The sequence below is a fragment of the Hippocampus bargibanti genome, linkage group LG08 (genome assembly GCF_051943395.1).
Source record: "Hippocampus bargibanti isolate YZ-2025 linkage group LG08, ASM5194339v1, whole genome shotgun sequence".
NCBI lineage: Eukaryota > Metazoa > Chordata > Actinopteri > Syngnathiformes > Syngnathidae > Hippocampus > Hippocampus bargibanti.
In genome coordinates this window covers 1782501-1809712 of record NC_142741.1, presented here as the reverse complement: position 1 = coordinate 1809712, position 27212 = coordinate 1782501, and the positions used below count along the sequence as shown (strand labels likewise).

Genomic DNA, 27212 nt, shown 5'->3' with positions numbered 1-27212 from the left:
TTGATTATTACTTTTGCTGCTTTGCTGTGACAATAGTAGCGATTATTAGTAGCGGCATTATGTGTCATTTGCTACCAGCAGTTGAGACGAACTGGATTTGAGCCAGAATGCACTTTGTAAGATCGGTTCACAATTGTATTATTTCCCCCTTGTATAAAAGTTGTATTACACCGTAAATTATTTGAAATGATTAAAAAAAACGTATACAATACGGGGGAAACGTATAAATTGACAGGTATGCTGATTTTATATTTGCGTTAGTGGTATTGGTGTGCGTTACTTCCGGTTTGAGTGAACGATGGCGCGTCTGTCTTCCGCTGCTCACCCGCAGAGAACATTCTTATCCTGTGACTGTAATGTGTCCTCGAGGCGCCTATAAAGACAATATAAATACCAAAAAATCTGATTTTTTTCTTTGAGACCTCTCGCCGTAATGCGTGTCTTTTATTTTGAAGATTCTTACCGGAAAACTCCCGGAACATGTCGCTAGGCATTCTGGGTAACTGAGTCTTTATTAAACTTCCTGTTTGAGTCAATCCTGCTTTACTAGCGTGTCCCCCGTCTCCTCTTCCTCCTCCCTCCCCCCTCCGTTCTGACTTAAGAAGTCCCCACGGTTTCTACACCAGAAGCGAACCGCGTTTTAAAGGAAAAAAAATGTCGTAGTTCGTCGTTACCGCAGTAAGGCGAGGTGACAAGTGTATTTGACGAAACCGAACCGAGCGAGAGGACGTGGTTGCGGTGGTTGCGGGGGGAAATGTTGGCGCCGCGTAGCCGCCGCCGCAGCGTCTTGGACTTGGGCGAACAGACTGGCTGTTGTCGCTGAACGGCTACCAGAGATGGACGCCTGGTTCCATTTGACGACTCCTTTTTAAAGTACTTTGAGACCAAACTCCCAACCAGGTGAGTGAGTATCCTAATGGCGCAGTTTGCTATATTTTCAATGTTTAGTGGGAAGTTTTTGGAAAAAACGAGTTTCGATGATTTTTGTCTTCCAGAAATCCTGAAAAAAAATGACGCTTATCGTCACGTACACACAAACGCGACTCGACATTTTTTTGGGAATGATCGCCTCAGGCCAAAAACACTTAAAATAGAACCAACCAATGTCTGCTTCGTTTCCAAGGGGTTGTAATTCCCCAAATGCGTCTTTTTTAAAAAGTTGGCAACAAGTTGTTACTCGCGAGTGCATTGTCATGCAAACAGTACTCTCTGGGAGGGTCGTTTTTTTTTTTTTTTTTTTGCGTGATCGTGTATCATCCCACGCTGATCACTTATATTTTACATCACAATCACAATGTCCTTCTGGGATGGAGGAGGATAGGATGAAGGGTTTTACAGTACAATTAGGCACCTAGGATAGACGGATAATGAATTGACATGATGGGATTTTTACAGCACAGACTAGAATCGATGCATTTTCAACAAGGGTTCCGCCAAACTGGGAAGATCTACGATCCAAAGAAGCGGATTTTAAAAATGGAACTAGAACTTTGGAGCCAGAACTTTTACTTCAGTTCCCAAATTTAATGCTCAAAACATTTCTCACGATTATGATATTTTTCGTTTAGTCCAAATAGCTTTTTTTAATGGACAACCGACGCCTCCGGACAAGTTGCGTCCATAATTTGTAAAATCACTTCAAATTACTTCTACTGAGCGTATTTAACAAAGATTCCACCGCATATAGCTATATTTTACGTTTTAAGACTCGCGCTGAATATTCAGGAAGTCTTGTTTTCGAGTTGGTGACGAGTCCTCACCCTACGTCACTGAAGGAACACCCCTGACCGAGAAAGCGACACACAATGCATTTTGGGTACTTTGTTTGCTCTGAAAACTTTGTGTTGATGGCGAAATTAGAAGGAAAACACATCAATGACGCCATGGTGAATCGTTGTGTGTTGCATCAAGACTACTATTTGATACTAGCTGGCACAAATTCCCAGGAGACAAATCGGCCCATTTCCAACAGAGCTTGGGCGCCATCTTGTGCATTTTCTGGGACACTACATTGGTGTCCTGACGGCTCGAATTGATACGGAAGGACTTCTTTAATCGATTGCAAACATTTATGCTTTCCTCTTCATAACTATTTGAATCGTATTCATAACTGGATGTGTAACAAGAAAGTATATTCTCCGAATCTGAAGCCATTGTTTTGATTCTCGAGGAAGGCCCTGGCGTGATGTCACGAACAAGGGGGCGGGACCTTCTGAACCTCGTCATCTCCGAGGTCATTTTGAAGTAGTTTTGGGACACTTTAACTCATTTTTATGGTGTTTTGCATTTGACTAAAAATATCAGCCAGTGCGTTTTGGCTATTTTAGATGCTATAAAACGTTTTTCTGATGTCAGGGAACAAAAAAATGGTATCGGTTGTCCTTTAAGATGCAGTGAAATGAAATTGACAGTCTGTTCAAGAGACACAAACACAATGACCAAGGGGGGGTTAAGGGTGGGTGTGCTAGAGAACATCAGCCCACTGGGTCGCCATTTACATTGTCCTGTTTTCTCACATGAAAAGGGGGTGGGAGGGTGGGAAGAGCCCCAGACTAAGCTTCTGTAAGGGGAGCACGGTATGGAATTCGGAGAAAGAAAACCTTGGCAAACAGGTACACCTGAATACACAACACACATGTGGCCGTCGGAAATCTTTTAAAGTTAAAAAAATGAAATTGTGTAAGGGAAAAAAAAAACTAATAAAAATGCGCCTGGACTATGTTAAGTCTCATCCTACATTTTCTTTATTGCTTATACTGTTCGGATTTCTGGAGTCCATCATAGCTAACTTTGCGTGACTGCACCCTGGACTGATAGCTAGGCAATGAACGGGCACATCACGCAACGGACAACATTTCATCGTCACATTCGAGCTATCACAGAGTATCAAGAAAGCAGATCTGAACCCATCGCTGCTTAAATTCTGAAGAATCTTGAATGGACACGTAGACCTCGCTGATGACGACTTCATTAGGAAGCCGTTGATTCTCGCTTCAACCATCCCCAAGATAATTGCGCTGATTAAAAGACGTGCGAAGGTCTCACGCCCAAGCGCTACATTCGACTCCTAGCGTCATTGCGTTTTGCCCCCTCCCCCTCCACTTGGCACAATACCCCCCCAACCTCCAACATCAGACAAACACATTAATCAAGTGTGTCTGGAGGGATTACTCGAGTGTGTTTGTACTTGATTACACGCTGATGTAGTGGTTTAAGCCTTTGCCAAACAATGTGGATGAGACACTCGAGCGTCATATCGCCAGGTGAAGTTATTCTTCAGGGACAAAATGTAATGAATCAGGAATCAGTTTGGCTTGAGCTTTTGGAATGTTTTCCAATTGGAACTCCACGAGTGGCTCTTGATAGTTTTCTTTAGACCGTTTCTAGTACCTGGCAATTTGAAGTCTGAAGTTTGCTGAGCAGACTTGATGGGGGTACTCGCTCATTGGTTTCGCTAATTAGTATTTTATATACTATACTGATGGGTTAAAAATGATCGTTCCCTCTGGTTCATGGCTCGTCAGGGTGTTATTAGTGGGATGGTAAAATCAGCAGGAACCCAGGTGTTGAACAGAATTAATTACTTTAATCTTGTAGACAGCAGGGACATTGTGAGGTCGATTGAGGAGGGAAAGAGAGAGAGAGATAGACGTGTTGGGAGAACTTTCTAAAAGACGGACAGGATGTGACGTCATGTAAAGGTGGGCAGGATATGACGTGTCAGGAATTCCAAGAAAAACAAAATGATGCAAAAAGATGTTTAAAGATGTTCATGTAGCGAATTGCCCCAACATATACCAAACCAGATCTGGTCCTGAATCCAGACTGCCGGAATATACAAAGAAGGGAAGACGTTAGCTTGACCATTGGTTCTTAATCTTGTTGGAGGCACTGGACCCCACCAGTTTCATATGCTCATGACTCTGCCCAGTAACTGTAAACTAGTCTGAGGGGTGGACCTCTGCGACGGAGGATCCACCAAACCCCTGAGACAAACTCACCAAACCCCATAGGGTTCGATCCAAACCAGTTGAAGAACCACTGCACCAGGCTAACAGTCTGGTGGCACAGTGGTGGCACCAGACTTCTCCTATTTTATTTCTCTATTTTTTTTTGTGGCGACCGATCGAATACTGAAACGGTTACTTTCCAATTGGAGTCCGCCAGCCTGTCCTCAGACGTCTCCAGCTTTTAAACGGTTCTGTTTGGATCTTATTTGAAGCTTGGCTGCCTCTCCCGGCTGCCCGATCGACCTAAAGTTCATATGACGAATGTTTCATTTGTTTTTAAATCTGGAAACGGTCTCGCCTCGCTCGTTCCATCTGCACCCTCCTCTTTAGAAAACATTTTCATGCTCTGGCGTTCAATTCTGGCGAAACAAGACCTCAGACAGAATGCAGGTTTCCCCCTGGGGCGACTGTCTGCCTCAGCCGGTCGGTTTTGAATGGCGAGGCACTGCGGTTGATTGAGAAAAAACAAGATTGATCGGAGAGTAGTAAATGCTCAAACGCGGGACAATGATTGGCGTGTTCTTCGCCCTCCACACTTGACCCCCATTTGCTATCTCAGAGCGCTGGACAATGCGGTTCGATATGTTACGGTCTCTACTTCCTTGCTGCAGTCGCCTCTCACTGTGCTCAGTCTTTCCAAATTTGTCTCCTTGCCAAGACAAAGAATGCAAATACAAGAGATCCTTAATCGACCCGGTCGTCGTCATTTGTTTGTCTTTTATTCGGGTGGATGAGTTCAATGTGGTGCTTCTCATGATTCTGTTCACTAGCGGAATTATGCTTGCCCCGAGCGAAACATGTACAGCATGTACTTCCAAAGGGAGCATAATGCTCCCGTTGTCTTTTTTGAAAAAAATATTGACCCGAGGTCCAAATCGGGACTGGATCTTGAACAAGTCTTAATATCCGGTTCATATGCTAATGTGAACCGCATCAAAGGTAAATGGAAGAACAAAAATATCACCATTGATCGCAATTAAATCAGCATGGGGGAAGGGGCGGGGGGCGTCTGCGCTACCACCATCCCGGGTCCGTCGACCTGCAGTCGTGCAGAGCACCCTGTGACTATTTTGGTTTGTGCATGATCTGTAGACGACAACTTCATAGTCTGCGGGTTAGTTGACTGGGCTCGGCGGCTCGCACCGCTGCGCGTGAGCTGATGCTAGCTTGATAGCAGGACGTCTGACAGGCGGGGCCGGAGATACCGACTCGTCTGACAGGTCCCCAAACAACAGAAGACAGCTTTGTTTGGCGTGGAGTTGATTGTCGGTTATTCTGAACATAGAGAGTCTAAATCAGTGGTTCTTAACCTGGGTTCCACCAAACCCTAGCGGTTCAGTGAGTCGGTCTCAGGGGTTCGGTGGATCCTCTGCCGCAGAGGTCCTCCCCTCAGTCGAGTCTGCAGTTAGTGAGCACAGTCACTGAAAGAAGGGTTTGCTGAATGAGGATATGAAACTGGTGGTGTTCGGTTCCTCCAACAATATTAAGACCCACTGGTCTAAATCAAGCGGGTCTCAGACTCTGGTCCTGGAGGACCGCTTAGCTGGCTGTTTGCCGTCTTTCTCTGCCGCAATGCATCGGATTCAAACGATCAGAACCTCGGCATGCTCTACAGGAGCCTGATTGCCATGTTGATTCCTTGCCATGTTGATTCCTTTTAATCCGGGCCATGGCAAATGTACCAGAAAGCAGCTCTCCGGATCCGGAGACGTCTGGAAAACAGTCTGCTAGTTTACTGCAACCAGGCGCTGCATTGAATGTTTCCACAATGCGCTTTATATCGCAAATGAGAAACTTGATCCTCGTCCCGTCGATATACTCAGACGAAGTTTAGATTCAGACCTGTGAGGGCAATTATTTTGTGTGCGGCGAGTCGTTTAGGTGTCACAAGTAGTCTGCGCCGCCGGCTAGCAATAATATGCTAGCGAGGGGAAGTGGCTGGATCTTGAAACTAGAGAGCGGTGGGGGTTGGTGTTCTGTGTGTGTATGTGTGCGTGTGCTCTTTCTGTGTTTGCGTGGCTCTCTTTGTCGGTGATCCCCATTCGAATCACCTAATCATGGTGTGTGTGTGTGTTTCTCTGTTCTTGTTTTCCTCAATTGTGTGGCCCACCTTCATTGCGGGCGATGGGTATGCGACACTGAATTGACATTTAATTGATCATCAAATGAAGTGAAAATCAATTTGGCTATGTGCCCGTGCCTTTTCCCATTTGTGGGGCCCACTTTTTTTTTGTGTGCACACTTGTCAAAATTCTAAAACGACTTCCCATTACCGTGGGCGTGGGCATCCGCGTGCACGCGGAATCAGGTTACAGAGTCTGTCATTAAAAAGAGAACCGCAGTTATGAGACCAAGATAGACTTCAAGTCTGAGCAAGAGTCTGAAGCTCATCACTCCTCTGTGTCAGTGGAGGAAGTTGAAGAAGGGGCAGATGAGAGAGGGGGTGGACCGGCTGGGTTAGGGGCGGGGGGTGCTTGAACGCCACAGCCGTTTCATTTCAAGCCTGGCTTGCATCTGCTTGGCCGCTATGTGTGACTGCGCATGTATTTACATTCTGCTTGTGTTTGTTTCTACCACGATATGCTGACTTTGCAGAAAGTAGGTTCTGCGTTGGTGATGCCTGGCATAAGTTGAAGAGCTTGAGGTACGTGGAATGTCCGTTGAAATGGCCTCAGCCCACAGTTTTTGATGACAAAAAAATAACACAGCGGTCAAAAGGCTTCTTTTAACGTCCAAAATCCCCCCACCCGACCCTCCTCTATAATCCCCCCCAAAGACACTGCATCACGATGAGCTGGCTGGAACTCATAGTGCCGCAGTCTTGACAATCAAAGTTGAAAGGGAAGTGGGGGGTAGGAGGGCGCTCCTCCCCGGTCTTGTCTTGTTTGACTATCTGTCCCTCTTCACTGCTGGTGGCTCGGCACAGGCGTATCGATCGCCTCCTTTTCTTTGTTTTTAAACGAGGATGAAGAGCCTAGGGGTTGTAAAAGAGGAGACTGTCTGCTCAGAAGCACTGCGAACACCGATCTGCAGTAATTTTGGCGCCACTCACACTCACACTTTGTGCGAGTCGTTCCCTCGCTTCACCGCGCTTGTCCTATCGCTCGGCTTTTAAGGGGGCACGTGCTGGTCGTTTGTGCGGTGGCGCCGTCCCCCCGATTAGATTTACGGGGCCAGAGAATGAAAGCACTTTCATCGGATTTGTTAGTCCAGTTCACGTAATGGATATCGTTATACGTCGCAAGGATTAGCACCCGATTGGTCGAACGCCAGTTCGGTCTGTACCGGTCGTCAGCTTGCAAAATTTTTGAAATAGCGCTGTGAGATTATACGGCACAGCACGACACACACAAAAATAACAAAAAAAAACATACGTGTACGAAAAAGCGTCAAAATTCATGGGAATATCCAATTAATTGACTGTTTTCATTCTCGATTAATCGTAAGTAGACTTTTTGTCGGCCAAAACTTTCTTATTGTATTTCCATTATCAATACTTCTCATTGACCTGTTCTTTTACTTAATGACTACGGACTAGGGTCTAGACCTCTGACCTAGTCACTAGGTGAATGGACAGACTCAGATACGCAAAGATGGTTGCAGGTCATTTGTCAAGTGCAGAGGTTCTGAGTTAAAGATCCGGTCCGGCCTCGCTGAGTGGAGTTTGCACGTTTTTTCCCCCTGTCCCGCGTGGGGTTTCTCCGGGTCCTACGGTTTCCTCCCACATTCCAAAAACATGCATGGCTGGCTGATTGAACACTCTAAATAAGTGGTTCTTAATCTTGTTGTAGGCACCAAACCCTAGCAGTTTCAAATCTTCATTCATCGAACCCTTCTTTCAATGACTGTGCCAACTAACTGCAGACTAGACTGCGGGGTGGATCTCTGCGACGGAGGATCCACCGAACCCCTGAGACGACTCACTGAACCCTTGGGGTTCGATCGAACCCAGTTTAATAATCACTGACTCACACTCACACCTTGGTACAATTTAGAGTCTAAATTGTCCAAAGGTGTGAGTGTGCGAGTGACTGGTTGACAACAAAAAGGACTGTTTCATTTCAAGCCTGGCGTGTGTCTGCTTGGTCGAACGCCAGTTCAATCTGTACCTGGTACCTGGTCCAAACTTTGTTTGCCGCCTAGTGCCCGAAGATGACTGGGATAGGCTCCAACGCCCTCCGCGACCCTAATGAGGACAAAGTAATCCGGAAAACGAATGAATGAATTTGTTCAATTCCGATCAGCTGTTTCAAAAACCCCCTTGAGCAAGGTCGGATTTGAGTGTTAAATATTTACGTTACCAAACAGAACCTAACGTCATCTGTCACTCGTAGTTTTCACCAATTTACTTGAACTTAATTTGAGTTATAGTTAGCCTAAGCAATCTCCTTGGGCTAACTATTTGGTGCGCTATTGGCATGCGAAAGTCAAAGGAGTCAGTGCTCCAAAGTCAATAAAAATTATAAAGCCATTAGATGTCGTGACAAGCTGCAGTACCGTCAGAGCTTACAATGACAGAGAAGGCTTTCAAGCTTGGGAATTTTGGGCCGTAAAACGCAGACAATCGCGATGCTCGTTGTTGACACTTTGATTGTTTTGTTGCGCACTTGCCCAGCGGAGGATTACCAGCTCGCCGGTCAAGGGGGTCAGCGAATGGGTCGTGCAAGAAAGATGGTCGCCGAAGTCCATCTACCCGTACTCTCAAGACTAATTATTCCCCCTGGGCTCTCAAGGTTCCCCCGGTCTTTCCCTTCTGTTTGCTACTTTGACTCTGAGACGCTTTGCCAAAAGCTTTCGCCGCGAGACAAATCAAAGCAAGGTTTGCTTTTGCGAAGAGCAGGCGCTGCGGGCCAAGGAGCTCCGTGAGATGCTCTTTTGGAGTGTTTGTGCATTCCTGCGCCGCTGGCAAAGATTACGAAGGGGCTGTTAAAAGCGTGTTTGAATTGGCACTTGAAAATGTTTTGATGGCTGTGTGAAAAGTCCAACTGCCATGGCGACCATAGCCGGAGACCACTCGTTAACGGCGTCTTTAATCACTGCGCCGTAAAAAAAAAATAAACCTTTTCGATTTGTGTCAAGCCACTTGACACGGGGGTGAAGGTGTATGTTCCATCTGCGTGAGAACCTCTCCCGACGTCGTTTCGCCACCGTGAACCGCGGCGTTGAAAACTCATACCGCGACATTCCGTGCGTTGCAAAAAACTAAGCGGCTGCTAAGATACCACCAACCCCCCCCCCCCTGCCTTATTCCGAAACCCTTTGCTGGGGGGTATAGAAGTAGTCCTTCTTCATCCCTGTTTGATGAGACCTTCATCCAGGGAGGTGGCTTTCCAAAGGTTAATGAGCTTTTCTTTAATGAGGCCTCCGACACATGCAAGCATCCACAATGGCGGGTCAACGTCGTCATTAGGCAAGACGGGGTCACTCGTACTTATCTGGATGTAATGGAATCTACAAATGTACGCCGCTAACTAAAATTCAAATACTTAAAGCTCAATATCCACTTAGATAAAGGTCGATTTTGATATTAGGTAGCCACGAAAAATCCAGTTTTGTATCCTTGTCACGGCACATGCAATTAGCATACTTCTTCACGGCGGTCCAGCGGTTAGCACGTCGACCTCACAGTGCGAAGGTCACAGGGTCCGGCATTGGTCCTCAAACTATGGCCCGCCGTTGAGACGTGGATTGACCGATACATTTGTACCTACCTACAACAGGTAGGTACAAAGTCCGCAGAGTTTTTGTACTCTGAAAAGTTATTTGGCCCTCACAGGAAAATGTCTGTGGACCCCTGGTTTGGTTTGGGGACCCCTGGGAAATAGCCTGATAACCCAAACCTTGGTCGGTTTAGCTCATTCTTGTTTTTTTATTCCTGGAATTCAAATTGTCCCGCCGCACTCCAAACGATACGCCGCGAGGCTTTGAATTATAATCCAGTCCGCCTCCGACGAACGTTCCGTCAGTCTGGTGATTTCCGCAGTGCCTCTCAACACTGCAGTTCTTGACTTGCTGTCAAGCGTTTTTGCAAAGCGATGACTTCACCGGAGTTCTAATTGATCTCATACTCTGGCTCTGAGCCCCAAAAAAGAGGGGTAAGCGAAACAACAGTATCCACTTCCACTGGAGACAAGAGGTGACCTAGATGGCAGCGCCCGCAAGGCCGTTCTTAAATAGTTTGGTCCGATGTCTACGGAGATAACACTGATCGCTTATAATCTGTCGTTGCAGATTCGGGTGTTCGTTTACTTTGTCGTCATCGTCGATAGGATCTCGTTTTTTTCGGACTCCAGTATCTAGATGATACCTTCAGTCAACCGTCTGGCTGCCTCCAAAATCATCTGACTGAATTTTGCTGCAGTTTCTTCGCCGACTGGTCTTTTTGTGCCATGGTAACTGTGCCAGGGTAACAGCCCAGAAGCAGATTGCGCCTCCCTTCTCCACTCTTATTTTTTTTTTCTTAGCCGGCATGATGACTCAGCAGCTCCTTTAGGGCGTCTGATCCACCTTCCTCCTTCACTGCAGCATCAGACTTTGTCATTTGCGGCGTCTTTTCGACTCGAACGCAAAAGCAAGCATTCTGTTTGTTAAAGGACAACCGACACCTCCGGACAAGTTGCGTCCGTAATTTGTAAAATCACTTCAAATGACTTCTACTGAGCGCATTTCACAAAAATTCCACCGCATATAGCGATATTTGACCTTTTAAGACTCACACTCAATATTCAGGAAGTCTTGTTTTCGAGTTGACGATGCCTGAAGTGACGTCACATTTGGAACGCCCTTGACCCAGAAAGCGACACACAATGCATTCTGGGTACTTTTTATGTATTTTTATTTATTTGGCTTTCATTCTGTTCAATGGCTCGATTCGTCTATTGGTGATTTTTGTCCATTTTGTCCAACATAGTACAAAATACTTTACAAAATGACACATGTGTGTCGTGGCTACGTTCGCGCTGAAAGAACGCGAAAAAACGTCAATACTACCCCGCGAGATGTAGCTCGCCTGCTATCACGCAAATGCGCTTTTAGAAATGTTTTTATTAAAAAAATACTTTAAAAAAATGCTGCTTATACGGGCGCCATCACAAGCATCCAGGAAACGTCGCTGCGGCTTCAAAGAATACATTCAAAATCAGGCTAATATTTAACATCATCACATTTCCAGACGCATTGACAGGAAGGTGTCTCGCACCCCCCCTCAATTGTCCCCACCCCCCAGGGCATCGATACCAGACGACTCATTGTCCCACTTCCCCGCCAACACCGTCCCCGATTCTCTGCCCCTCCTTTGACCCACTGTCCCCCGTCGTCTCCCCTCTGGTCATACCTCGCGTTACACCTCCTGTTGAGGGTGCGACCCCCCCCCCTCCCCTACTATCTCCTCCCCTTCTCAAACCGATTATCCCTCTTTTGTACTCTGATTAAATGAGCAGCATGTGGCCTGCGCTCAGCTAACGTGAACATGACGCGCTTCATCGTTTATGTCCACGAGACGCTTTGTCGAAAGCTAATGGTGACCCCCAACGTGCTTCAAGCAACACTTCTCAAAGGACAACCAACATCACTTTTTTGTTTCCTAACTGACATCAGAAAAACGTTTTGTAGCATCTAAAATACCCAAAACACGCAGTATGATATTTTTAGTCAAATGCAAAACACCAATAAAAATGACTTAAAGTGTCTAAAATCTGTGAAAAAATGAACCCAGAAGTGGCCAGTTTCAGAAGGTTCCGCCCCCTTGTTTGTGGTGTCACCCCAAGATGTCTTGCCTTGCTGGAGAATCAAAACAATGGCTTCAGATTCGGATAATATGCTTTCTTGTTACTCATCCAGTTATGAATATGATTCAAATAGTTCTGAAGAGGAAAGCATACATGTTTGCAATCGATTAAAGAATTTATTCCGTGCCATTTTGAGGTATCTGGGGGCGGGAAATGTAGCACCAAAAAGAGGCAGAAAATGGCGACAAAGCTCCGTGTGAGCGTCCGTTTCCACAGGCTGATTGGATTTGCCTTTATTAGTCTCGCAGTGGAGTGATTAATTCCTTACACGGAGCTTTGTCACCCTCTTCTGCCTCTTTTTGGTGCAACACGAAATTTTCAGACCAAACACGTACAGCAAAATCCATTGACGTGATGGAAGGACTGCGACAATGTGTCCTTTTTTCGGTCAGGGGCGTTCCTTCAGTGACGTAACGTGAAGACTCGTCACCAACTCAAAAACAAGACTTCCGGAATATTCAGCGCAAGTCTTAAAATGTAAAATATAGCTATATGCGGTGGAATCTTTGTAAAAATATGCTGAGTAGAAGTCATTTGAAGCCATTTTACAAATTACGGACACAACTTGTCTGGAGATGTCAGTTGTCCTTTAAGTCATTTTATTGGTGTTTTGCATTTGACTAAAAATATCATACTGCGTATTTTGGGTATTTTAAATGCTATAAAACGTTTTTTCTGATGTCAGTTAGGAAACAAAACAATGGTGTCGGTTGTCCTTTAAATATTGAAGGATGAGACAGTCTGCAGCCTCCCCCCCCCCCCAAAAAAAAGAGGACACTATTTGGGCACCCACGCTAATTCTCCCCAAAGCGCTCGCCGCCTCCTCCTCATTTCACGTCTGTCTGCCCACCCTTCCACCCTCTCGCCACCCACCCAGTGCCAAGCAGCTCGTCCCTCCAACACACCCGCACACACACACACACACACACACGCACGGACACGCACACCCATACACTGCACCCGGGTAGCCAATAAGCAAGCACCAGTCAGTCTCCACCATTGCTTGCCACTCATTCCTTGTTGCCAGGACAACAGCAAAGCCCCCACTTTACATGTTTTTTTTTTTTTACTTGCTTTTGAAAACGCAAATATGCTGCCCAACGTTATCAGTGGTGCTTTTGGAGTTTCATTCTTTTGAGCGTCGGCTTCCGGAATATTCCTGAAAAATGTTCACGTATTTCAATTTTGTGTGTTTTGCGCATCATGGTTAAAGCTTGTGTTTGTCCTCCCAGGTCGAAAATGACAACTGGCCAGATGTTCCTTTTCATTTTGATGGTTTGGGTTCTTCCCTGCGCTAGCTTGGAAGGTAAGCATGTCCGTCCCCATGTGCTCTTCGACACCTTTCCGATTTAAAGGACAACCGACGCCACCGGACAAGTTGTGTCCATAATTTGTAAAATGGCTTGAAATGACTTCTACTGAGCGTATTTTACAAAGATTCCATCGCATAAAGCTATATTGTACGTTTTAAGACTCACGCTGAATATTCAGGAAGTCTTGTTTTTGAGTTGGTGACGAGTCCGTACGTGACGTTACTAAAGGAACGACCCTTACTGAAAAAAAAACACACATTGTAGCGGTCCTTCCATCATGTCAATGTATTTTGCTGTACTTGTTTGGTCTGGGGACCTCGTGTTGCACCCAAAGGCCGTCAGAAGAGGGCGTCCAAGCTCCATATAAGGAATTTATCAGCCTGTGGAAACGGGCTGATTAATTCCTCACAGGAGCTCGGTCGCCATTTTCTGCCTCTTTTTTGGTGATCCATTTCCCCCTAATGTTGCCTCCAAATGGCACGGAATAAATTCTTTAATCGATTGCAAACATGTATGCTTTCCTCTTCAGAACTATTTGAATGATATTCATAACTGGATGAGTAACAAGAAAGCATTGAACTGGGGGCGGGACTTTCTGAAAATGCCCCCCACAAAAATGGTGTCGGTTGTCCTTTAAGGGGGTGGGGGCTAGCTTCCGTGCAGATTAGCTGGTATTATCTACTCCATTTGAGATCCGTGGCTAACTATAAATGGGCTGGTTTTCAGTCAAAACACAGCGTCTTGTCTGAACAGCTTGCATGCACAGACTGAACACTGAACCACACCTCCCCTTCCCCCCGATCTATCTAATCCTCCGTCTCGCGGTTATTTTCGACAACTGCAGCGGTGCGGCGGAAAAGGTGTTTTGTTTCTTTTTTTCCAATCGACGACAATGAAACAATCGTCTTGTCATCCACGTAGCCCAAGGCGACGCTAGCCGCTCCGAGTGCCTTTGCGAAGGGTCGTCGTGCGACGGCGGCGACCGGTGTTTGGGCCTGCGGTGCTTCACTTCCCTCTCTTTACTCAACGGGGTGTGGAAACTTCAGAAGGGATGCATTGTGGGTAATGAAGAAGGAAAGTGCCCGACGTCGACGACTTCTGAGATGGTGATGGAGTGCTGCTTGGGAGATCTGTGCAACATGAATGTGACGCTACAGCGGCCCGTTAAAGGTTTGCCTCATGATTTTTTTGAGCCGTTTTTAACTCTGTGAACACGTTACAACATACGATAATTGAAGAAAGACAACATTGAAATTGCGAGAGTCTGACTGCTACTGGATCCACCTTGATGGGCCACTGGCGGAACAGCAGGCAGCAAAACCGTTGGCTAGCTAGCTTTCACACTATTTAGCTTTCTAATGGCTATCTGGGTGGCTAGCAATCTGGCTACCTACCTGTTGGCTATCTATTAGCTGGCTGGCTGGCGTTCTATCTATTTAGCTATCTAGCTGTATCGCTATCTGGGTGGCAGGCTATCTAGGTAGCTATCTGTTGGCTATCTATTAGCTATCTACTAGCTGGTTAGCTAGCTTTCTCACTATTTAGCTTTCTATTGGCTATATCGGTATCTGGGTGGCTAGCACTCACATTTTTGCACATCATTGTTCTCACACATACACACACACACACACACACACACACACACGCACACACACACACACACACATTCTTGTTCTAAACTTTTTGTGAGGTCCAGGTAACCAGCATTCTACTAAGTTTGGAGAAGAACTCGTGTTACATTTGACCACTAGATGTCGCCCTAACTGCATTTCCCACTTGAACTTCTTAAAAAAAAATACAAAGCAATACAAAGTGGACTTGAAACTGAAATAAGGGCAGGAGTGAGGACTTTGAATGGGTCAATTCAAAGTCCTCACTCCTGTTACTTTGTTGTTGTGTTTTTAAACAAACTGAGTACAGTTTTTGCATTTTTTTAATGTTGTTGTTTGGGAGCCTTCTACTGAGCGAGTTGCTTGTTCAGTAGCTACAAAGGGACATAAGTCTTCTTGTGCCGGTCCCAAGCCCGGATCAATACAGAGGGTTATGTCAGGAAGGGCATCCGACGTAAAAGCTTGGCCAAAACAAACATGCGGATCAAACCTCAAAAGATGGAGGACAGTGATTCGCTGTGGCGAGCCCTTGAAGGGAAAAGCTGAAAGGAAAAGAAGAAGATCTGGCAGTGAATGAGTTAAGAGCCTCCCAAAAAAAATAAATCTTGGATCCCTTGTCATGTCTAATTGAATGCCGGTTAGGATAATGGCCAAGTGATGATACTGCGCTAATGCTTTATCTGCGCTCTCGCCCATCAGATGCCCAAACGTCTGCCGGCAGACCGGTCCTCATCGAGCAGGAGTGCGTGTGCGAGGGCGCCGCCTGCCAGCCCCGTCGGCGCTGCGCCGGCCAACATTGTTTTTCCTCGCTCAAGGTGACCGACGGCGCTGCCGTCCAACAGAAAGGCTGCCTGAGGGACGACGAGGTGGGCCGAGCCACCTGCGCCGCGCCGCCCTCGCCGGCCCACGTTGTCAAGTGCTGCCAGGGCCATCTGTGTAACATGAACGTCACCGTGCAAGCTCCGGGGAAAGGTGCCTTGATTACACAACATGAGCGCCGATGCTAATACAGTGACACCTCGGTTTACGAAGCCCTTGGCTTACCAACTTTTCGGTTTACGAACGTTACATTTATGTCAAGTTTACCTTGGCATACAAACTATTTTTCGGGATACACACGGAGCTGCCACAATGAGTGATGTGTCGTTCGCCCGTTCTCCAAACAAGAAAATGGCAGCCGGCTTGTTTTGGTCCTCTATTCCCCGCCCCACCAGTCGTCGGTTAAAGCCACGTGATTGGTCAAGAACGCAGCAGTGAGGGGGGAGGGGGGAGTTACAGACAGAGAGAGAGTGAAGCCATTCTCCAAAAAAACAAAATGGCAGCTGACATTTTTTTTTGTCCTCTATTCCCCGCCCCCAGTCTTCGGTTAAAGGACAACCGGCGTCTCCGGACAAGTTGTGTCCATAATTTGTAAAATATGACTTCTACTGAGCGTATTTTACAAAGATTCCACCGCATATAGCGATATTTTACCTTTTAAGACTCGCGCTGAATGTTCAGGAAGTCTTGACGTCCGTACGTGACGTCACTAAAGGAACGCCTCTGACTGAAAAAAGACTCATTGTAGCGGTCCTTCCGTCACGTCAATGTATTTTGCTGTAATGTTTGGTCTGGGGACCTCGTGTTGCACCCAAAAGCCGCCAGAAGAGGGCTTCCAAGCTCCATATAAAGAATTTATCAGCCTGTGGAAACAGGTGGCCACAGGTCGCCATTCTATGCCTCTATTTCGGTGAGAAATTTCCCCTCAATGTTGCCTCAAAATGACAGGGAATAACTTCTTTAATCGATTGCAAACATGTATGCTTTCCTCTTCAGAACTATTTGAATCATATTTATAACTGGATGTGTAACAAGAAGGCATAATTTGCTCGGAAAACGGCATTGTATTTTGTGTCGGCGCTTTTCATGGTGCAGGTGTTGCGGCTAGGCTAACGCTTTTTCCTTTCTTTATCCCCCGCCCGCCATAAATCTTTTTACAGAGGAAGTGAAGCCCCTTGTCAAAGAGAAGCACGAGTGCGTGTGTGAGGGCAGCTCGTGCGCCACGGGGAATCGCTGCATGGGAAGCCAATGTTTCTCCTCCCTGACCGTCAGCGGCGGCTCTCTGATGTACCAGAAAGGTTGCTTTAATGTCTACGAGCAAAGTACCATGACCTGCAAGACTCCACCTTCTCGAGACCAGATTGTGGAATGTTGCTTCGGGCATCTGTGCAACCTGAACAGCACCGTGCAACTTCCTGTTAAAGGTGAACTTTCTTATCCGGCCTCTGCTTCGCCGATCTGGTTTTCGTGATACGACTGTTTATGGAGATATAGTTTCTCAGGAATCTATCTGGCTACGTCTGTCTGTCTCGCTAGCTAGCGAGCTAGCTGACTATTAAGCCAGCTGTCTGGCTAGCCAGCTATCTATCTGTCTGCCTGCTATTTAGCTAGCTAGCTCGCTATCTAGCTAGCTATGCTTTTAGGCATTTATTTATGTATTTATTTGTTAATTTATTTTTTGTTAGTTTTTTATTTGTTAGTTTATTTGTTTGTTTATTTACTTATTTGTGTTTACTCATTTGTGTATTTATTGATTATTTTATTTTATTTAATATATTTAATCTATTTACAGTATGTATTTTATGTACTTATTTGTTTATATATTTATTTCTTTGTTTATTTGTTTACATATATCAATCTAGTTATCTATTTATTTATTTGTCTATTTAGCTAGCTATCTAGCTAGCTATGCTTTTAGGCATTTATTTATGTATTTATTTGTTAATTTATTTTTGTTTGTTTTTTATTTGTTAGGTATTTATTCGTTTATTATTTATTTATTTACTTATTTGTGTCATTATTGATGTGTTTATTTTATTTAATATATTTAGACTATTTACAGTATGTATATATTTATTTTATGTACTTATTTGTTTATCTATTAGCTAGCTTTCTATCTATTTGACTTACTTCCGGGTTGAGTGAACGCTGGCGCGTGCGGCTTCCGCTGCTCACCCACAGAAAAACTTATCCTATGACTGTAAAGTGACCTTGAGAGTTTTGAAAGGCGCTTATAAATGACATTTATTATTATTATTATTATTATTATTATTATTCAGTGTGACTCGCTTTAGCGTGACTCACTTAAAGTGTGACAGTTGTGCCACGTCAGCGTCTGTGAAGTGATGCCCTTGTCATCCCTTGGGAGGTGAAACCATGCAGTAAGTCGTGGGGAGTGGCCATCCTTGACTATTACTTATTGCCCCTCGCCCCCCTACCCCCTGCTGTCCTGTCTGTTGCCTGACATTATCTGGGGGGGGGCTAGTAGCCACCTGGGGAGCGTGAGTGAGACAGAGAGCTAAATTCAGCTCGACGGTGTCCTGCCGTCTTACTCCCATTGTGCGCTAGATTCGCTTCACTAAATGCCTTCCGTCATCCAATGACGATGATAGAGTGGAAAAGCCTCGCGGACAGTCCTACTTTTCTCGCTTTCATGTTGGATGATTGCATTTTTTATCCCCCCCCCCCCCCCACAACAATGATTCATTTGTTCTATTACATGATTTAGAGGTCATGCCTTGCGGTTTTATGTGGTCCTAGGTTTCTCCCCCTTTTTCCCACAAAATCAGAATCAGAAAACCTTAATTCGTCCCACAATGCTGAAATTTGCAGTCCACAGCACAGGTAAATAAAACAACTTTATTATACAGTACAGTTTAATTCATTGTAATACCATAGCACATTTATTATACATAAAATAAGGTATATTTTGTGTAGTTTTAAGCCTTAGAAAATTATGTTTTATGGGGAATGGATTATTCTCATTTTAATGGTTTCCTATGGGAAATTAATTTTTGGCATACACACCAAAAGTCAATTTACGCCTCACAATATTCTCTCGGCAGCCGATGAGCTCTCCACCTACAGCGTGACCATGCTGGCTGTCGTCATCGTGGCGCCCATCCTTGTCCTGGTGATCCTCTCGGCCATCGCCATCTTGGTGTTCCGACGCATCCACCGCAACCAGATGGAGAGACTGACCTCTCGGGATGCCGAATACGGGACCATCGACGGTCTCATTGCCTCCAACGTCGGGGAGAGCACGCTGGCGGTGAGTCGCAAAGGATAGATTATTATTAAATTTACATTTCACAGCAGCAAAATTATGGAAGATCGAGGAAAGGAAAGGAAGAAGTAGAAAAACAAATTACAGGAGATGCTGTAAAGGCAGCCCTCTCGTGGCGCCATCTTGAAGTTAGTGAAGAAATTTACATTTCACAGCAGCAAAGTTATGAAAGGACAGGAAGAAGTAGAAACACAAAATACAGGCGCTGTGGCTGTCAAACACGTGCTGGAGAGTGACTCGCAGAGGTCATCGGGATTTTATTTCAATTTGTGTCACATGCCTTTTGAAATGAGACCGCTCTTGGCTTTTACGGTCTCGTAACACTGTCTCCTCCTTTTCACAACCAAACAAAGACCTCGCTAATAAACGCCTTGCCTCTGATAAACGCCGAGCGCTCTGCGTAGTCCGCTCATTGAAAGAGTGGGTGGGGAGCGGGGGTTTCCCGTTTGTTTCGGCCAACACAAATGTGCAGAGTGTAGACTGCAAGGTTAAAATATCCCATTAATCAGGCTCCACAAATAACCCGCACAAGCCATCTGTACTCTTGATGCAAAAAGGTATCAACCCAGCTAAACAGAACACAATTGATGAGGAACTAGGTAAAATTATGGCAGAGAAAGCACCTACAAGGGATCATTCCTCAAGATGGTGAAAGAAGAAGGCTACGTTCCACATCAAGTGTTTAATACTGATGAAACCGGCCGCTCCATTCCATCAAGCCATCAACGTCCATCACAAAGGTTGATAAAACAACTTTATTATACTGTACAGTTGATTTCTTTAATTATAATACCATACGACATTTATTGTACATAAAAAAAGTTATATTTTGTGTAGTTTAAAGGCTTGGAAAATTAGAAAATTATGTTTTATGGGGACCTGGGAACGGATTATTCTCATTTTAATGGTTTCCTATGGGAAATTAGTTTTTTGGGATACACACCTTTCGCCTTAAACTGTCTGGGAACCAATTAAGTTTGCAAGCCAAGGTATCACTGTATATATATATACAGTATATCTCTTTTTTGTGGGGGGGGCGTCAGGTAAAATACATTTATTTTTCTGGGAAATTCACATTATTGTGTGATTTTTAATGACTCTTTTTTTCTCCCCAAGGTCAGATTTAATTTTGCAACATGTCATTTATTCATTTCTATTAATTTCTCTGTCTTCCTCTGACTCTGCACTGCCCCCTGGTGCCAGCACAGGGATGCGACATCTTATTTCTTCTTGCCTCGTTAAAAATAAAAGGCTTAGCAGCGTCTCGCCTTGTTTTGCCGGATGGCCCGAAGATTACCTGAAATGTCCAACAGCCACAACATTTAAAACAGTTGCGTAATTCTGCCGTTTGTACAATAGAGGGCGCTGTCTCACCAAACACCAAACTCTAGAGTTGACTTCTAATAATAATAATAATAATAAATTTGATTTCTAAGCGCCTTTCAAAACTCTCAAGGTCACTTTACAGTCACAGTATAAGTTTTTCTGTGGGTGAGCGGCGGCAGCCACACGCGCCAGCGTTCACTCAACACCGAAGTAACTCAATTAGATAGAAAGCTAGCTGGGTAGCTAAGGGATATCAAATAAATATGTAATAGCCAACAGCTAGACAGCTTACAGCCAGCCAGCTAATAGATAGCCAGCTAGCTAATAGATAGCCAGATCGCCAACACCTAGCCAGCTAACAGCCAGCCAGCTAACAGCTATCTATTTAATGGATAGTTCATAGATAGCCAGATAGATAGTTAAGAGCCAGCTAGATAGTTAAGAGCCAGCTAGATAGCTAATATATAGCCAGCTCGATAGCCAACAAGACTGCAGATAGATAGCAAATAGATAGCCAGATAGATAGTTAATAGCCAGCTAGGTAGCTAATAAATAGCCAGCAAGACGGCTAATAGATAGCAAATACATTTCATTGTCACCATATGACTGACTTATTCTGGCTTCTTTTCCTCCCTAGGATCTTTTGGATCACTCCTGCACTTCAGGAAGCGGCTCAGGGTTGCCCTTCCTGGTTCAGAGGACGGTGGCACGACAAATCACTCTTAACGAATGCGTGGGTGAGTGGCCACTCGAAGCGAAGCCGCTGTTGTTATTGACGTGAGAATATGGTAGCCTGCTCATTCATTTTAATGACTTCTATATGTGGGTGGAGGCCTGGACAAAACACACACAAGGAAAAGTACATAAGTATTCCGAGAACTGTTGAAAAAAAATCAATACTGCATCTACGTTTTGCCCACAGCAATTCTTCCCAGGGCTTTTCTCCAATAAGTCTGTCGAAACTGTGCAATCAGGCCAGTTGTAGACCCCGTAATCAGGCAGGACAATAGAAGTAATCAGTGTGGCCGCAGGGAGTAGTCCTCTGCTCCCCCCAACCTGAGAGCAGGGACCAATCATAGCAGAGTCTGGCACCGCCACTTCTGGCAGGTGGGATATATATATATATATATAGGGCCAAAACTATCAGTAAAAGATTTTAGTTCGCTGACGAAGCCTCTTGGATCAGAAGTGAAACGTCCGGGGGTAGCAGAGGACTACTCCCTGCGGCTAAACTGATTACTTCTATTGTCCTGCCTGAGTATGGGCTCTACGACTGGCCTGATTGCGCCATTTGCACTGGGATCACCTCATCAGATTAACTAAGCCTATCAGTACTGTGAACTGGGTTCAACCAGGTATCCACCAACGATTGATAATAATAATCATAATCATAATAAGTTTCATTTTAATGTGTCTGTTTTTGTGTTTCATGACAGGTAAAGGCCGTTACGGCGAAGTGTGGCGAGGTCAATGGCAAGGAGAGAGTGTGGCTGTGAAGATCTTCTCGTCCCGAGACGAAAAGTCCTGGTTCCGAGAAACGGAGATCTATAACACGGTGCTGCTGAGACACGAAAACATCCTGGGTAGGTCACAGACCAGTTGGGAAATTAAAAGCGGCACTTTTATTTAGAAATGTTGCCAGGGCTTTTGTCATTTTCACTCAAATTGCAGTACGCACAAAAGATTGAGTTTCAGGACTACATAAACATTAAATGCAGCGTTGAAACTTTAGACTTTCTTCTTTCATCAGAAATAAAGAGTTAATTCCTAAGTTATATTTCTCTGGAGTTATCTGAGCTTGAAATGGGTGCGGCTGTACAATAGCTCAATGCTGCCCCCTTTGTGGGAGGGAAAAACACTGCCAGAGGTCTGACCGAAGCTTAAAATACACCACCTTCCCAGTTAATTCCTAAGTTATATGGGCCTGGAGTTATCTGAGCTTGAAATGGCCGCGTCTGTACAAAAGGTAAATGCTGCTTTAGCCGAAGACTGGGGGCGGGGAATAAAGGACAAAAAAAATGTCGGCTGCCATTTTGTTTTTGGGAGAATGGCTTCTTCACTCTCTCTCTGTCTGGGAACCCGCCCCCCCCCCCCACTGCTGCGTCCTTGACCAATCACGTGGCTTTATCCGACGACTAGGGGCGGGGAATAGAGGACCAAAACAAGCCGGCTGCCATTTTTTTGTTAAGAGAAAGGGCTTGTTTGCAAACGACACATCACTCATTATGGCATCTCCGTGTGTATCTCAAAAAATAGTTTGTATGCCAAGGTAAAATGTTCATAAATGTAACGTTCGTAAACCGAAAAGTTCGTAAGCCAAGGGGTTCGTAAACCGAGGTATCACTGTATGATGATTATTATTTTTTTAGACGAGACATACGCCATTTTTTTTGCGTTCATTTCCGTGACTTGGACGCTTTCTCTGTTCCCACCGTAGGCTTCATCGCCTCCGACATGACGTCCAGGAACTCCAGCACGCAACTGTGGCTCATCACCCACTACCACGAGATGGGCTCGCTCTACGACTACCTTCAGTTGAGTACCTTGGACGCGTGCGGTTGCCTCCGGATGGCGCTCTCCATCGCCAGCGGTTTGGCTCACCTGCACGTGGAGATCTTCGGCACCCAAGGCAAGCCCGCCATCGCCCATCGGGACCTCAAGAGCAAAAACATCCTGGTGAAAAAGAACGGACAGTGTTGCATCGCAGACCTCGGTAACAACATTTTAATGTATTTTTATATATTACACACACTTTTAACGAATGGTCGATTTTAACTCATTCGCTGCCAGACAAAGTACTGAAAAATGTGTCCACTCCAGTGCCAGGGTTTTTGTCATTGTCACTCAAATTCCAGAACCCACAGAATATTGAGTTTTAGGACTACATAAACATTCAATGCATGGTAGGAAATCTCACACTCTCTTGTTTCATCAGAAAAAAAAAAAAAGTTAATTCCTAAGTTATATGGGTCTGGAGTTATCTGAGCTCGAAATGGGGGCGGCTTTACAAAATGCAATGCAATACATACATGTTGGTTTATATTGCGTTTTAACAACAGCTGAAGCTGGAACAAAGCGCTAACATGGAAAAGAGGGAAATGCCGCCCCCATGTAAAAGGGAAAAAACATTGAAAGAGGCCTGGCCAGTGCTTTATCGAGCCCTAAGCCCAAAAAAAAGAAACCCAAATTAACTCATTCACTGCCAGACGTGCAAAAATGTGTCCACACCAGTGCCATTATTATTATTATTATTATTATTATTATTATTGTTGTTGTTATTCTTGTTGTTCTTCTTGTTCCTCTTATTGTTCTTATTATTACGACTATTATTACTATTATTATTATTATTATTATTATTATTATTACTAGTATTACTATTAATATTATTACTACTGTTATTATTACTACTATTATTGTTACTACTATTATTACTACGACTATTATTATTATTACTAATATTATTATCATTATTATTACTAATATTATTATTATTACTACTATTATTACTATTATTATTATTATTATTATTATTATTATTATTATTATTATTATTATTATTACTACTATTATTATTATTGTTGTTGTTATTCTTGTTGTTCTTCTTGTTCCTCTTATTGTTCTTATTATTACGACTATTATTACTATTATTATTATTATTATTATTATTACTAGTATTACTATTAATATTATTACTACTGTTATTATTACTACTATTATTGTTACTACTATTATTACTACGACTATTATTATTATTACTAATATTATTATCATTATTATTACTAATATTATTATTATTACTACTATTATTACTATTATTATTATTATTATTATTATTATTATTATTACTACTATTATTATTATTATTATTATTATTATTACTAATATTATTATTACTACTACTATTATTAGTAGTATTATTGTTATTTTGTTATTATTATTATTATTATTATTATTATTATTAGTAATATTATTAGTATTATTATTATTACTATTATTATTATTATTATTATTATTATTATTATTATTATTCATTGCACCCATCCGAGTCTGGAATTCGGGAAAATCCAACCACACTGCATCATATGACCATTTTTTTTTTTTTTTGCTTGGTTTCCATCGCTGACGGTGATGTTGAGAGCAAAAAAAAAAAAAAAGATGAAAAAGTGTTGCATTTGCTTTTGTTTCTAAGGTCAAAACTAAGGACCGAGGCGAGTTAACAGGATTTTATTTTTTATTTTATTGCGTGCGCCACAGGAAATAAACCTAATATCGTTGCTCTCGTCTATCTACTTAGGCTCATTTGTTCCTAATTTAAGACAAACAACCAGTGCTTTTATGTTCCTTGCTGTGCCTTGGCGGTAAACACATTCGCAAGTGCACTTTCTCCAACGGCAATGTTCCTTTCGTTCAATTCCCCCCCAAAAAAAATAAAGAAATCAATCAAGCTCAGCCAGGTAGGATGTGACGTGATGCCACGTCACATGACCTCATCTTGGGTATCTGGTGTATAATAATAATAATCATCATCATCATCATCATTGGATTGGCCTTTATTAGTCTCGCAGTGGAGAAATTTACATTTCACAGCAGCAAAGTTATGAAAGAAATTAAAGTCATAATCATAATAATAATAATAATTAACAGTAGCAATAGCAGTGAGAAATAGCAGTAGAAATAGCAATAATAATACCAATAATAATAGCAGTAATAATAGCAGTAATAATGTCAATAATAGTCATAATAATAGTAATAATAATAGTAATAATAGTAATAATAGTAAAAATAATAATACATTTCATTCATAAGCGCCTTTCGAAACTCTCAAGGTCACTTTACAATCACAGTTTTTCTGTGTGTGAGCAGCGGCAGCCAAGCGCGCTAGCGTTCACCCAACCCGGAAGTAACTCAAATTGACAGAAAGCTAGTGAGATAGCTAATAGATAGCTAGCGAGAGCTAATAAATAGCTAGCGAGAGCTAATAGATAACTAGCTAGAGCTAATAGATAGATATAAAGTGTATGTGTATGTGTATGTGTATGTATGTATTTTATGTACTTATTTGTTTATATATTTTTTTCTTTATTTGTTTACATATATCAATCTAGTTATCTATTTGTTTATTTGTCTATTTAGCTAGCTATCTAGCTAGCTATGCTTTTAGTAATTTATTTATGTATTTATTTGTTAATTTATTTTTGTTTGTTTTTTATTTGTTATGTATTTATTCGTTTATTATTTATTTATTTACTTATTTGTGTCATTATTGATGTGTTTATTTTATTTAATATATTTAGACTATTTGCAGTATGTATATATTTATTTTATGTACTTATTTGTTTATCTATTAGCTAGCTTTCTATCTATTTGACTTACTTCCGGGTTGAGTGAACGCTGGCGCGTGCGGCTTCCGCTGCTCACCCACAGAAAAACTTATCCTATGACTGTAAAGTGTCCTTGAGAGTTTTGAAAGGCGCTTATAAATGAAATATATTATTATTATTATTATTATTATTATTGTAGGTCAAGGTGTTCTCGTACATCCTGTTGACAAACAAAGTCGGATTTCAAGCTCCCAGTTGTTGCGTTCCTCCAGGTCTGGCCGTCATGCATTTCCAAGACACCAACGAATTAGACGTGGGCAACAACCCCAAAGTCGGAACCAAGCGCTACATGGCCCCTGAGGTGCTGGACGATTCCATCCAGATGGACTGCTTTGAGTCCTACAAGAGAGTGGACATCTGGGCCCTTGGTCTGGTTTTATGGGAGGTTGCCAGACGGACCGTCAGCAACGGTAAATTCTCTTCGACTCTTTCACCGTCCAGTTACAAACCGAATTTCGGCAATGTGATGAACTGACACAGTGACCCCCCCGACCCTAATACGGGTTGCGCCATTTTAGAGGTATTTTTACAAGCTAGCTAGTATGTCAAAGTGCATGTGTTCGCTTCCCCCCCCCCCCCTACTAAAGGCATCGTGGAGGACTACAAGCCCCCTTTCCACGACGTGGTTCCAAGCGATCCCAGTTTTGAGGATATGAAAAAGGTGGTCTGCGTGGATCAGCAGAGGCCCAACATACCCAACAGGTGGTTCTCGGACCCGGTGAGTCATCCTGTAAAGAAGTCCCAATAACTGCGGTAATAATAATAACAATAATAATAATAATCATAATCATAATAATAATACATTTTACTTCTAAAACAATGACACGCTGTTGAAGGTGAGTCTGCAATATTTCTTAAATGTTGTTAGCTAACTTTTTGTTCAAAAATTCGTTAGCCGAATGCTAACATCTCATGTGAAAGATAAACCAGAGCTCTTGTTAATAATAATTAAAAAATATAGTAATCATAATAATGATAATAATGCTGATAATAATGATGATAATCATGATAATAATAATGATAATTATGATAATCATAATGATAATAATAATCATGATAATTACGATAATCAATGATAATAATAATAATAATAATACATTTTACTTCTAAAACAATGACAGGCTGTTGAAGGTGAGTCTGCAATATTTCAAAATATTGTTAGCAATCTTTTTATTCAAAAAGTTCGTTAGCCGAATGCTAACATCTCATGTGAAACATAAATCAGAGCTCTTAATCTTCTTAATAATAATAACAATAATGATAATAATGATGATGCTCGTCACGATGATAATAATAATAATAATAATAATAATAATAATAATAATAATAATAATAATAATAATACATTTTATTTATAAGCACCTTTCAAAGCTCTCAAGGACACAAAACAAGGACACAAAACAAGGACATAAATAAAATCACAGATTATTACATTATTTATTCGTGAATTGAAAAGCGTGACGCAATCAATATGTATTGTATGTTGTACAGCTGGCCCCATTTCAAGCTCAGATAACTCCAGACCCATATAACTTAGGAATTAACTTTTACAAATGAAAGAAGAGAGTCGGAAGGTTTCTAACGCTGCATTGAATGTTTATGTAGTCTTAAAACTCAATATCCTGTGGATCCTGCAATTCGAGTGAATACGACAAAAACCCTGGCACTGGAGTGGACACA

At 43.0% G+C, this 27212-nt stretch overlaps 1 protein-coding gene across 1 annotated transcript in view; it reads left to right on the top strand.

Annotated features, from left to right (window-relative positions):
- Positions 1-554: 554 nt before the first annotated feature.
- Positions 555-27212, top strand: part of LOC148894256 (activin receptor type-1-like) — a 27496-nt gene continuing 838 nt past the window's right edge. The window contains exons 1-11 of the mRNA XM_089003515.1: positions 555-900; positions 13030-13103; positions 14032-14280; positions 15420-15692; positions 16700-16963; positions 18605-18810; positions 20789-20888; positions 21588-21734; positions 22589-22864; positions 25745-25942; positions 26120-26250. Of these exons, the coding sequence (XP_088859641.1) occupies positions 13037-13103; positions 14032-14280; positions 15420-15692; positions 16700-16963; positions 18605-18810; positions 20789-20888; positions 21588-21734; positions 22589-22864; positions 25745-25942; positions 26120-26250 (1911 nt within the window). The 5' untranslated portion in view covers positions 555-900; positions 13030-13036. The remainder of the gene's footprint in view (positions 901-13029; positions 13104-14031; positions 14281-15419; positions 15693-16699; positions 16964-18604; positions 18811-20788; positions 20889-21587; positions 21735-22588; positions 22865-25744; positions 25943-26119; positions 26251-27212) is intronic.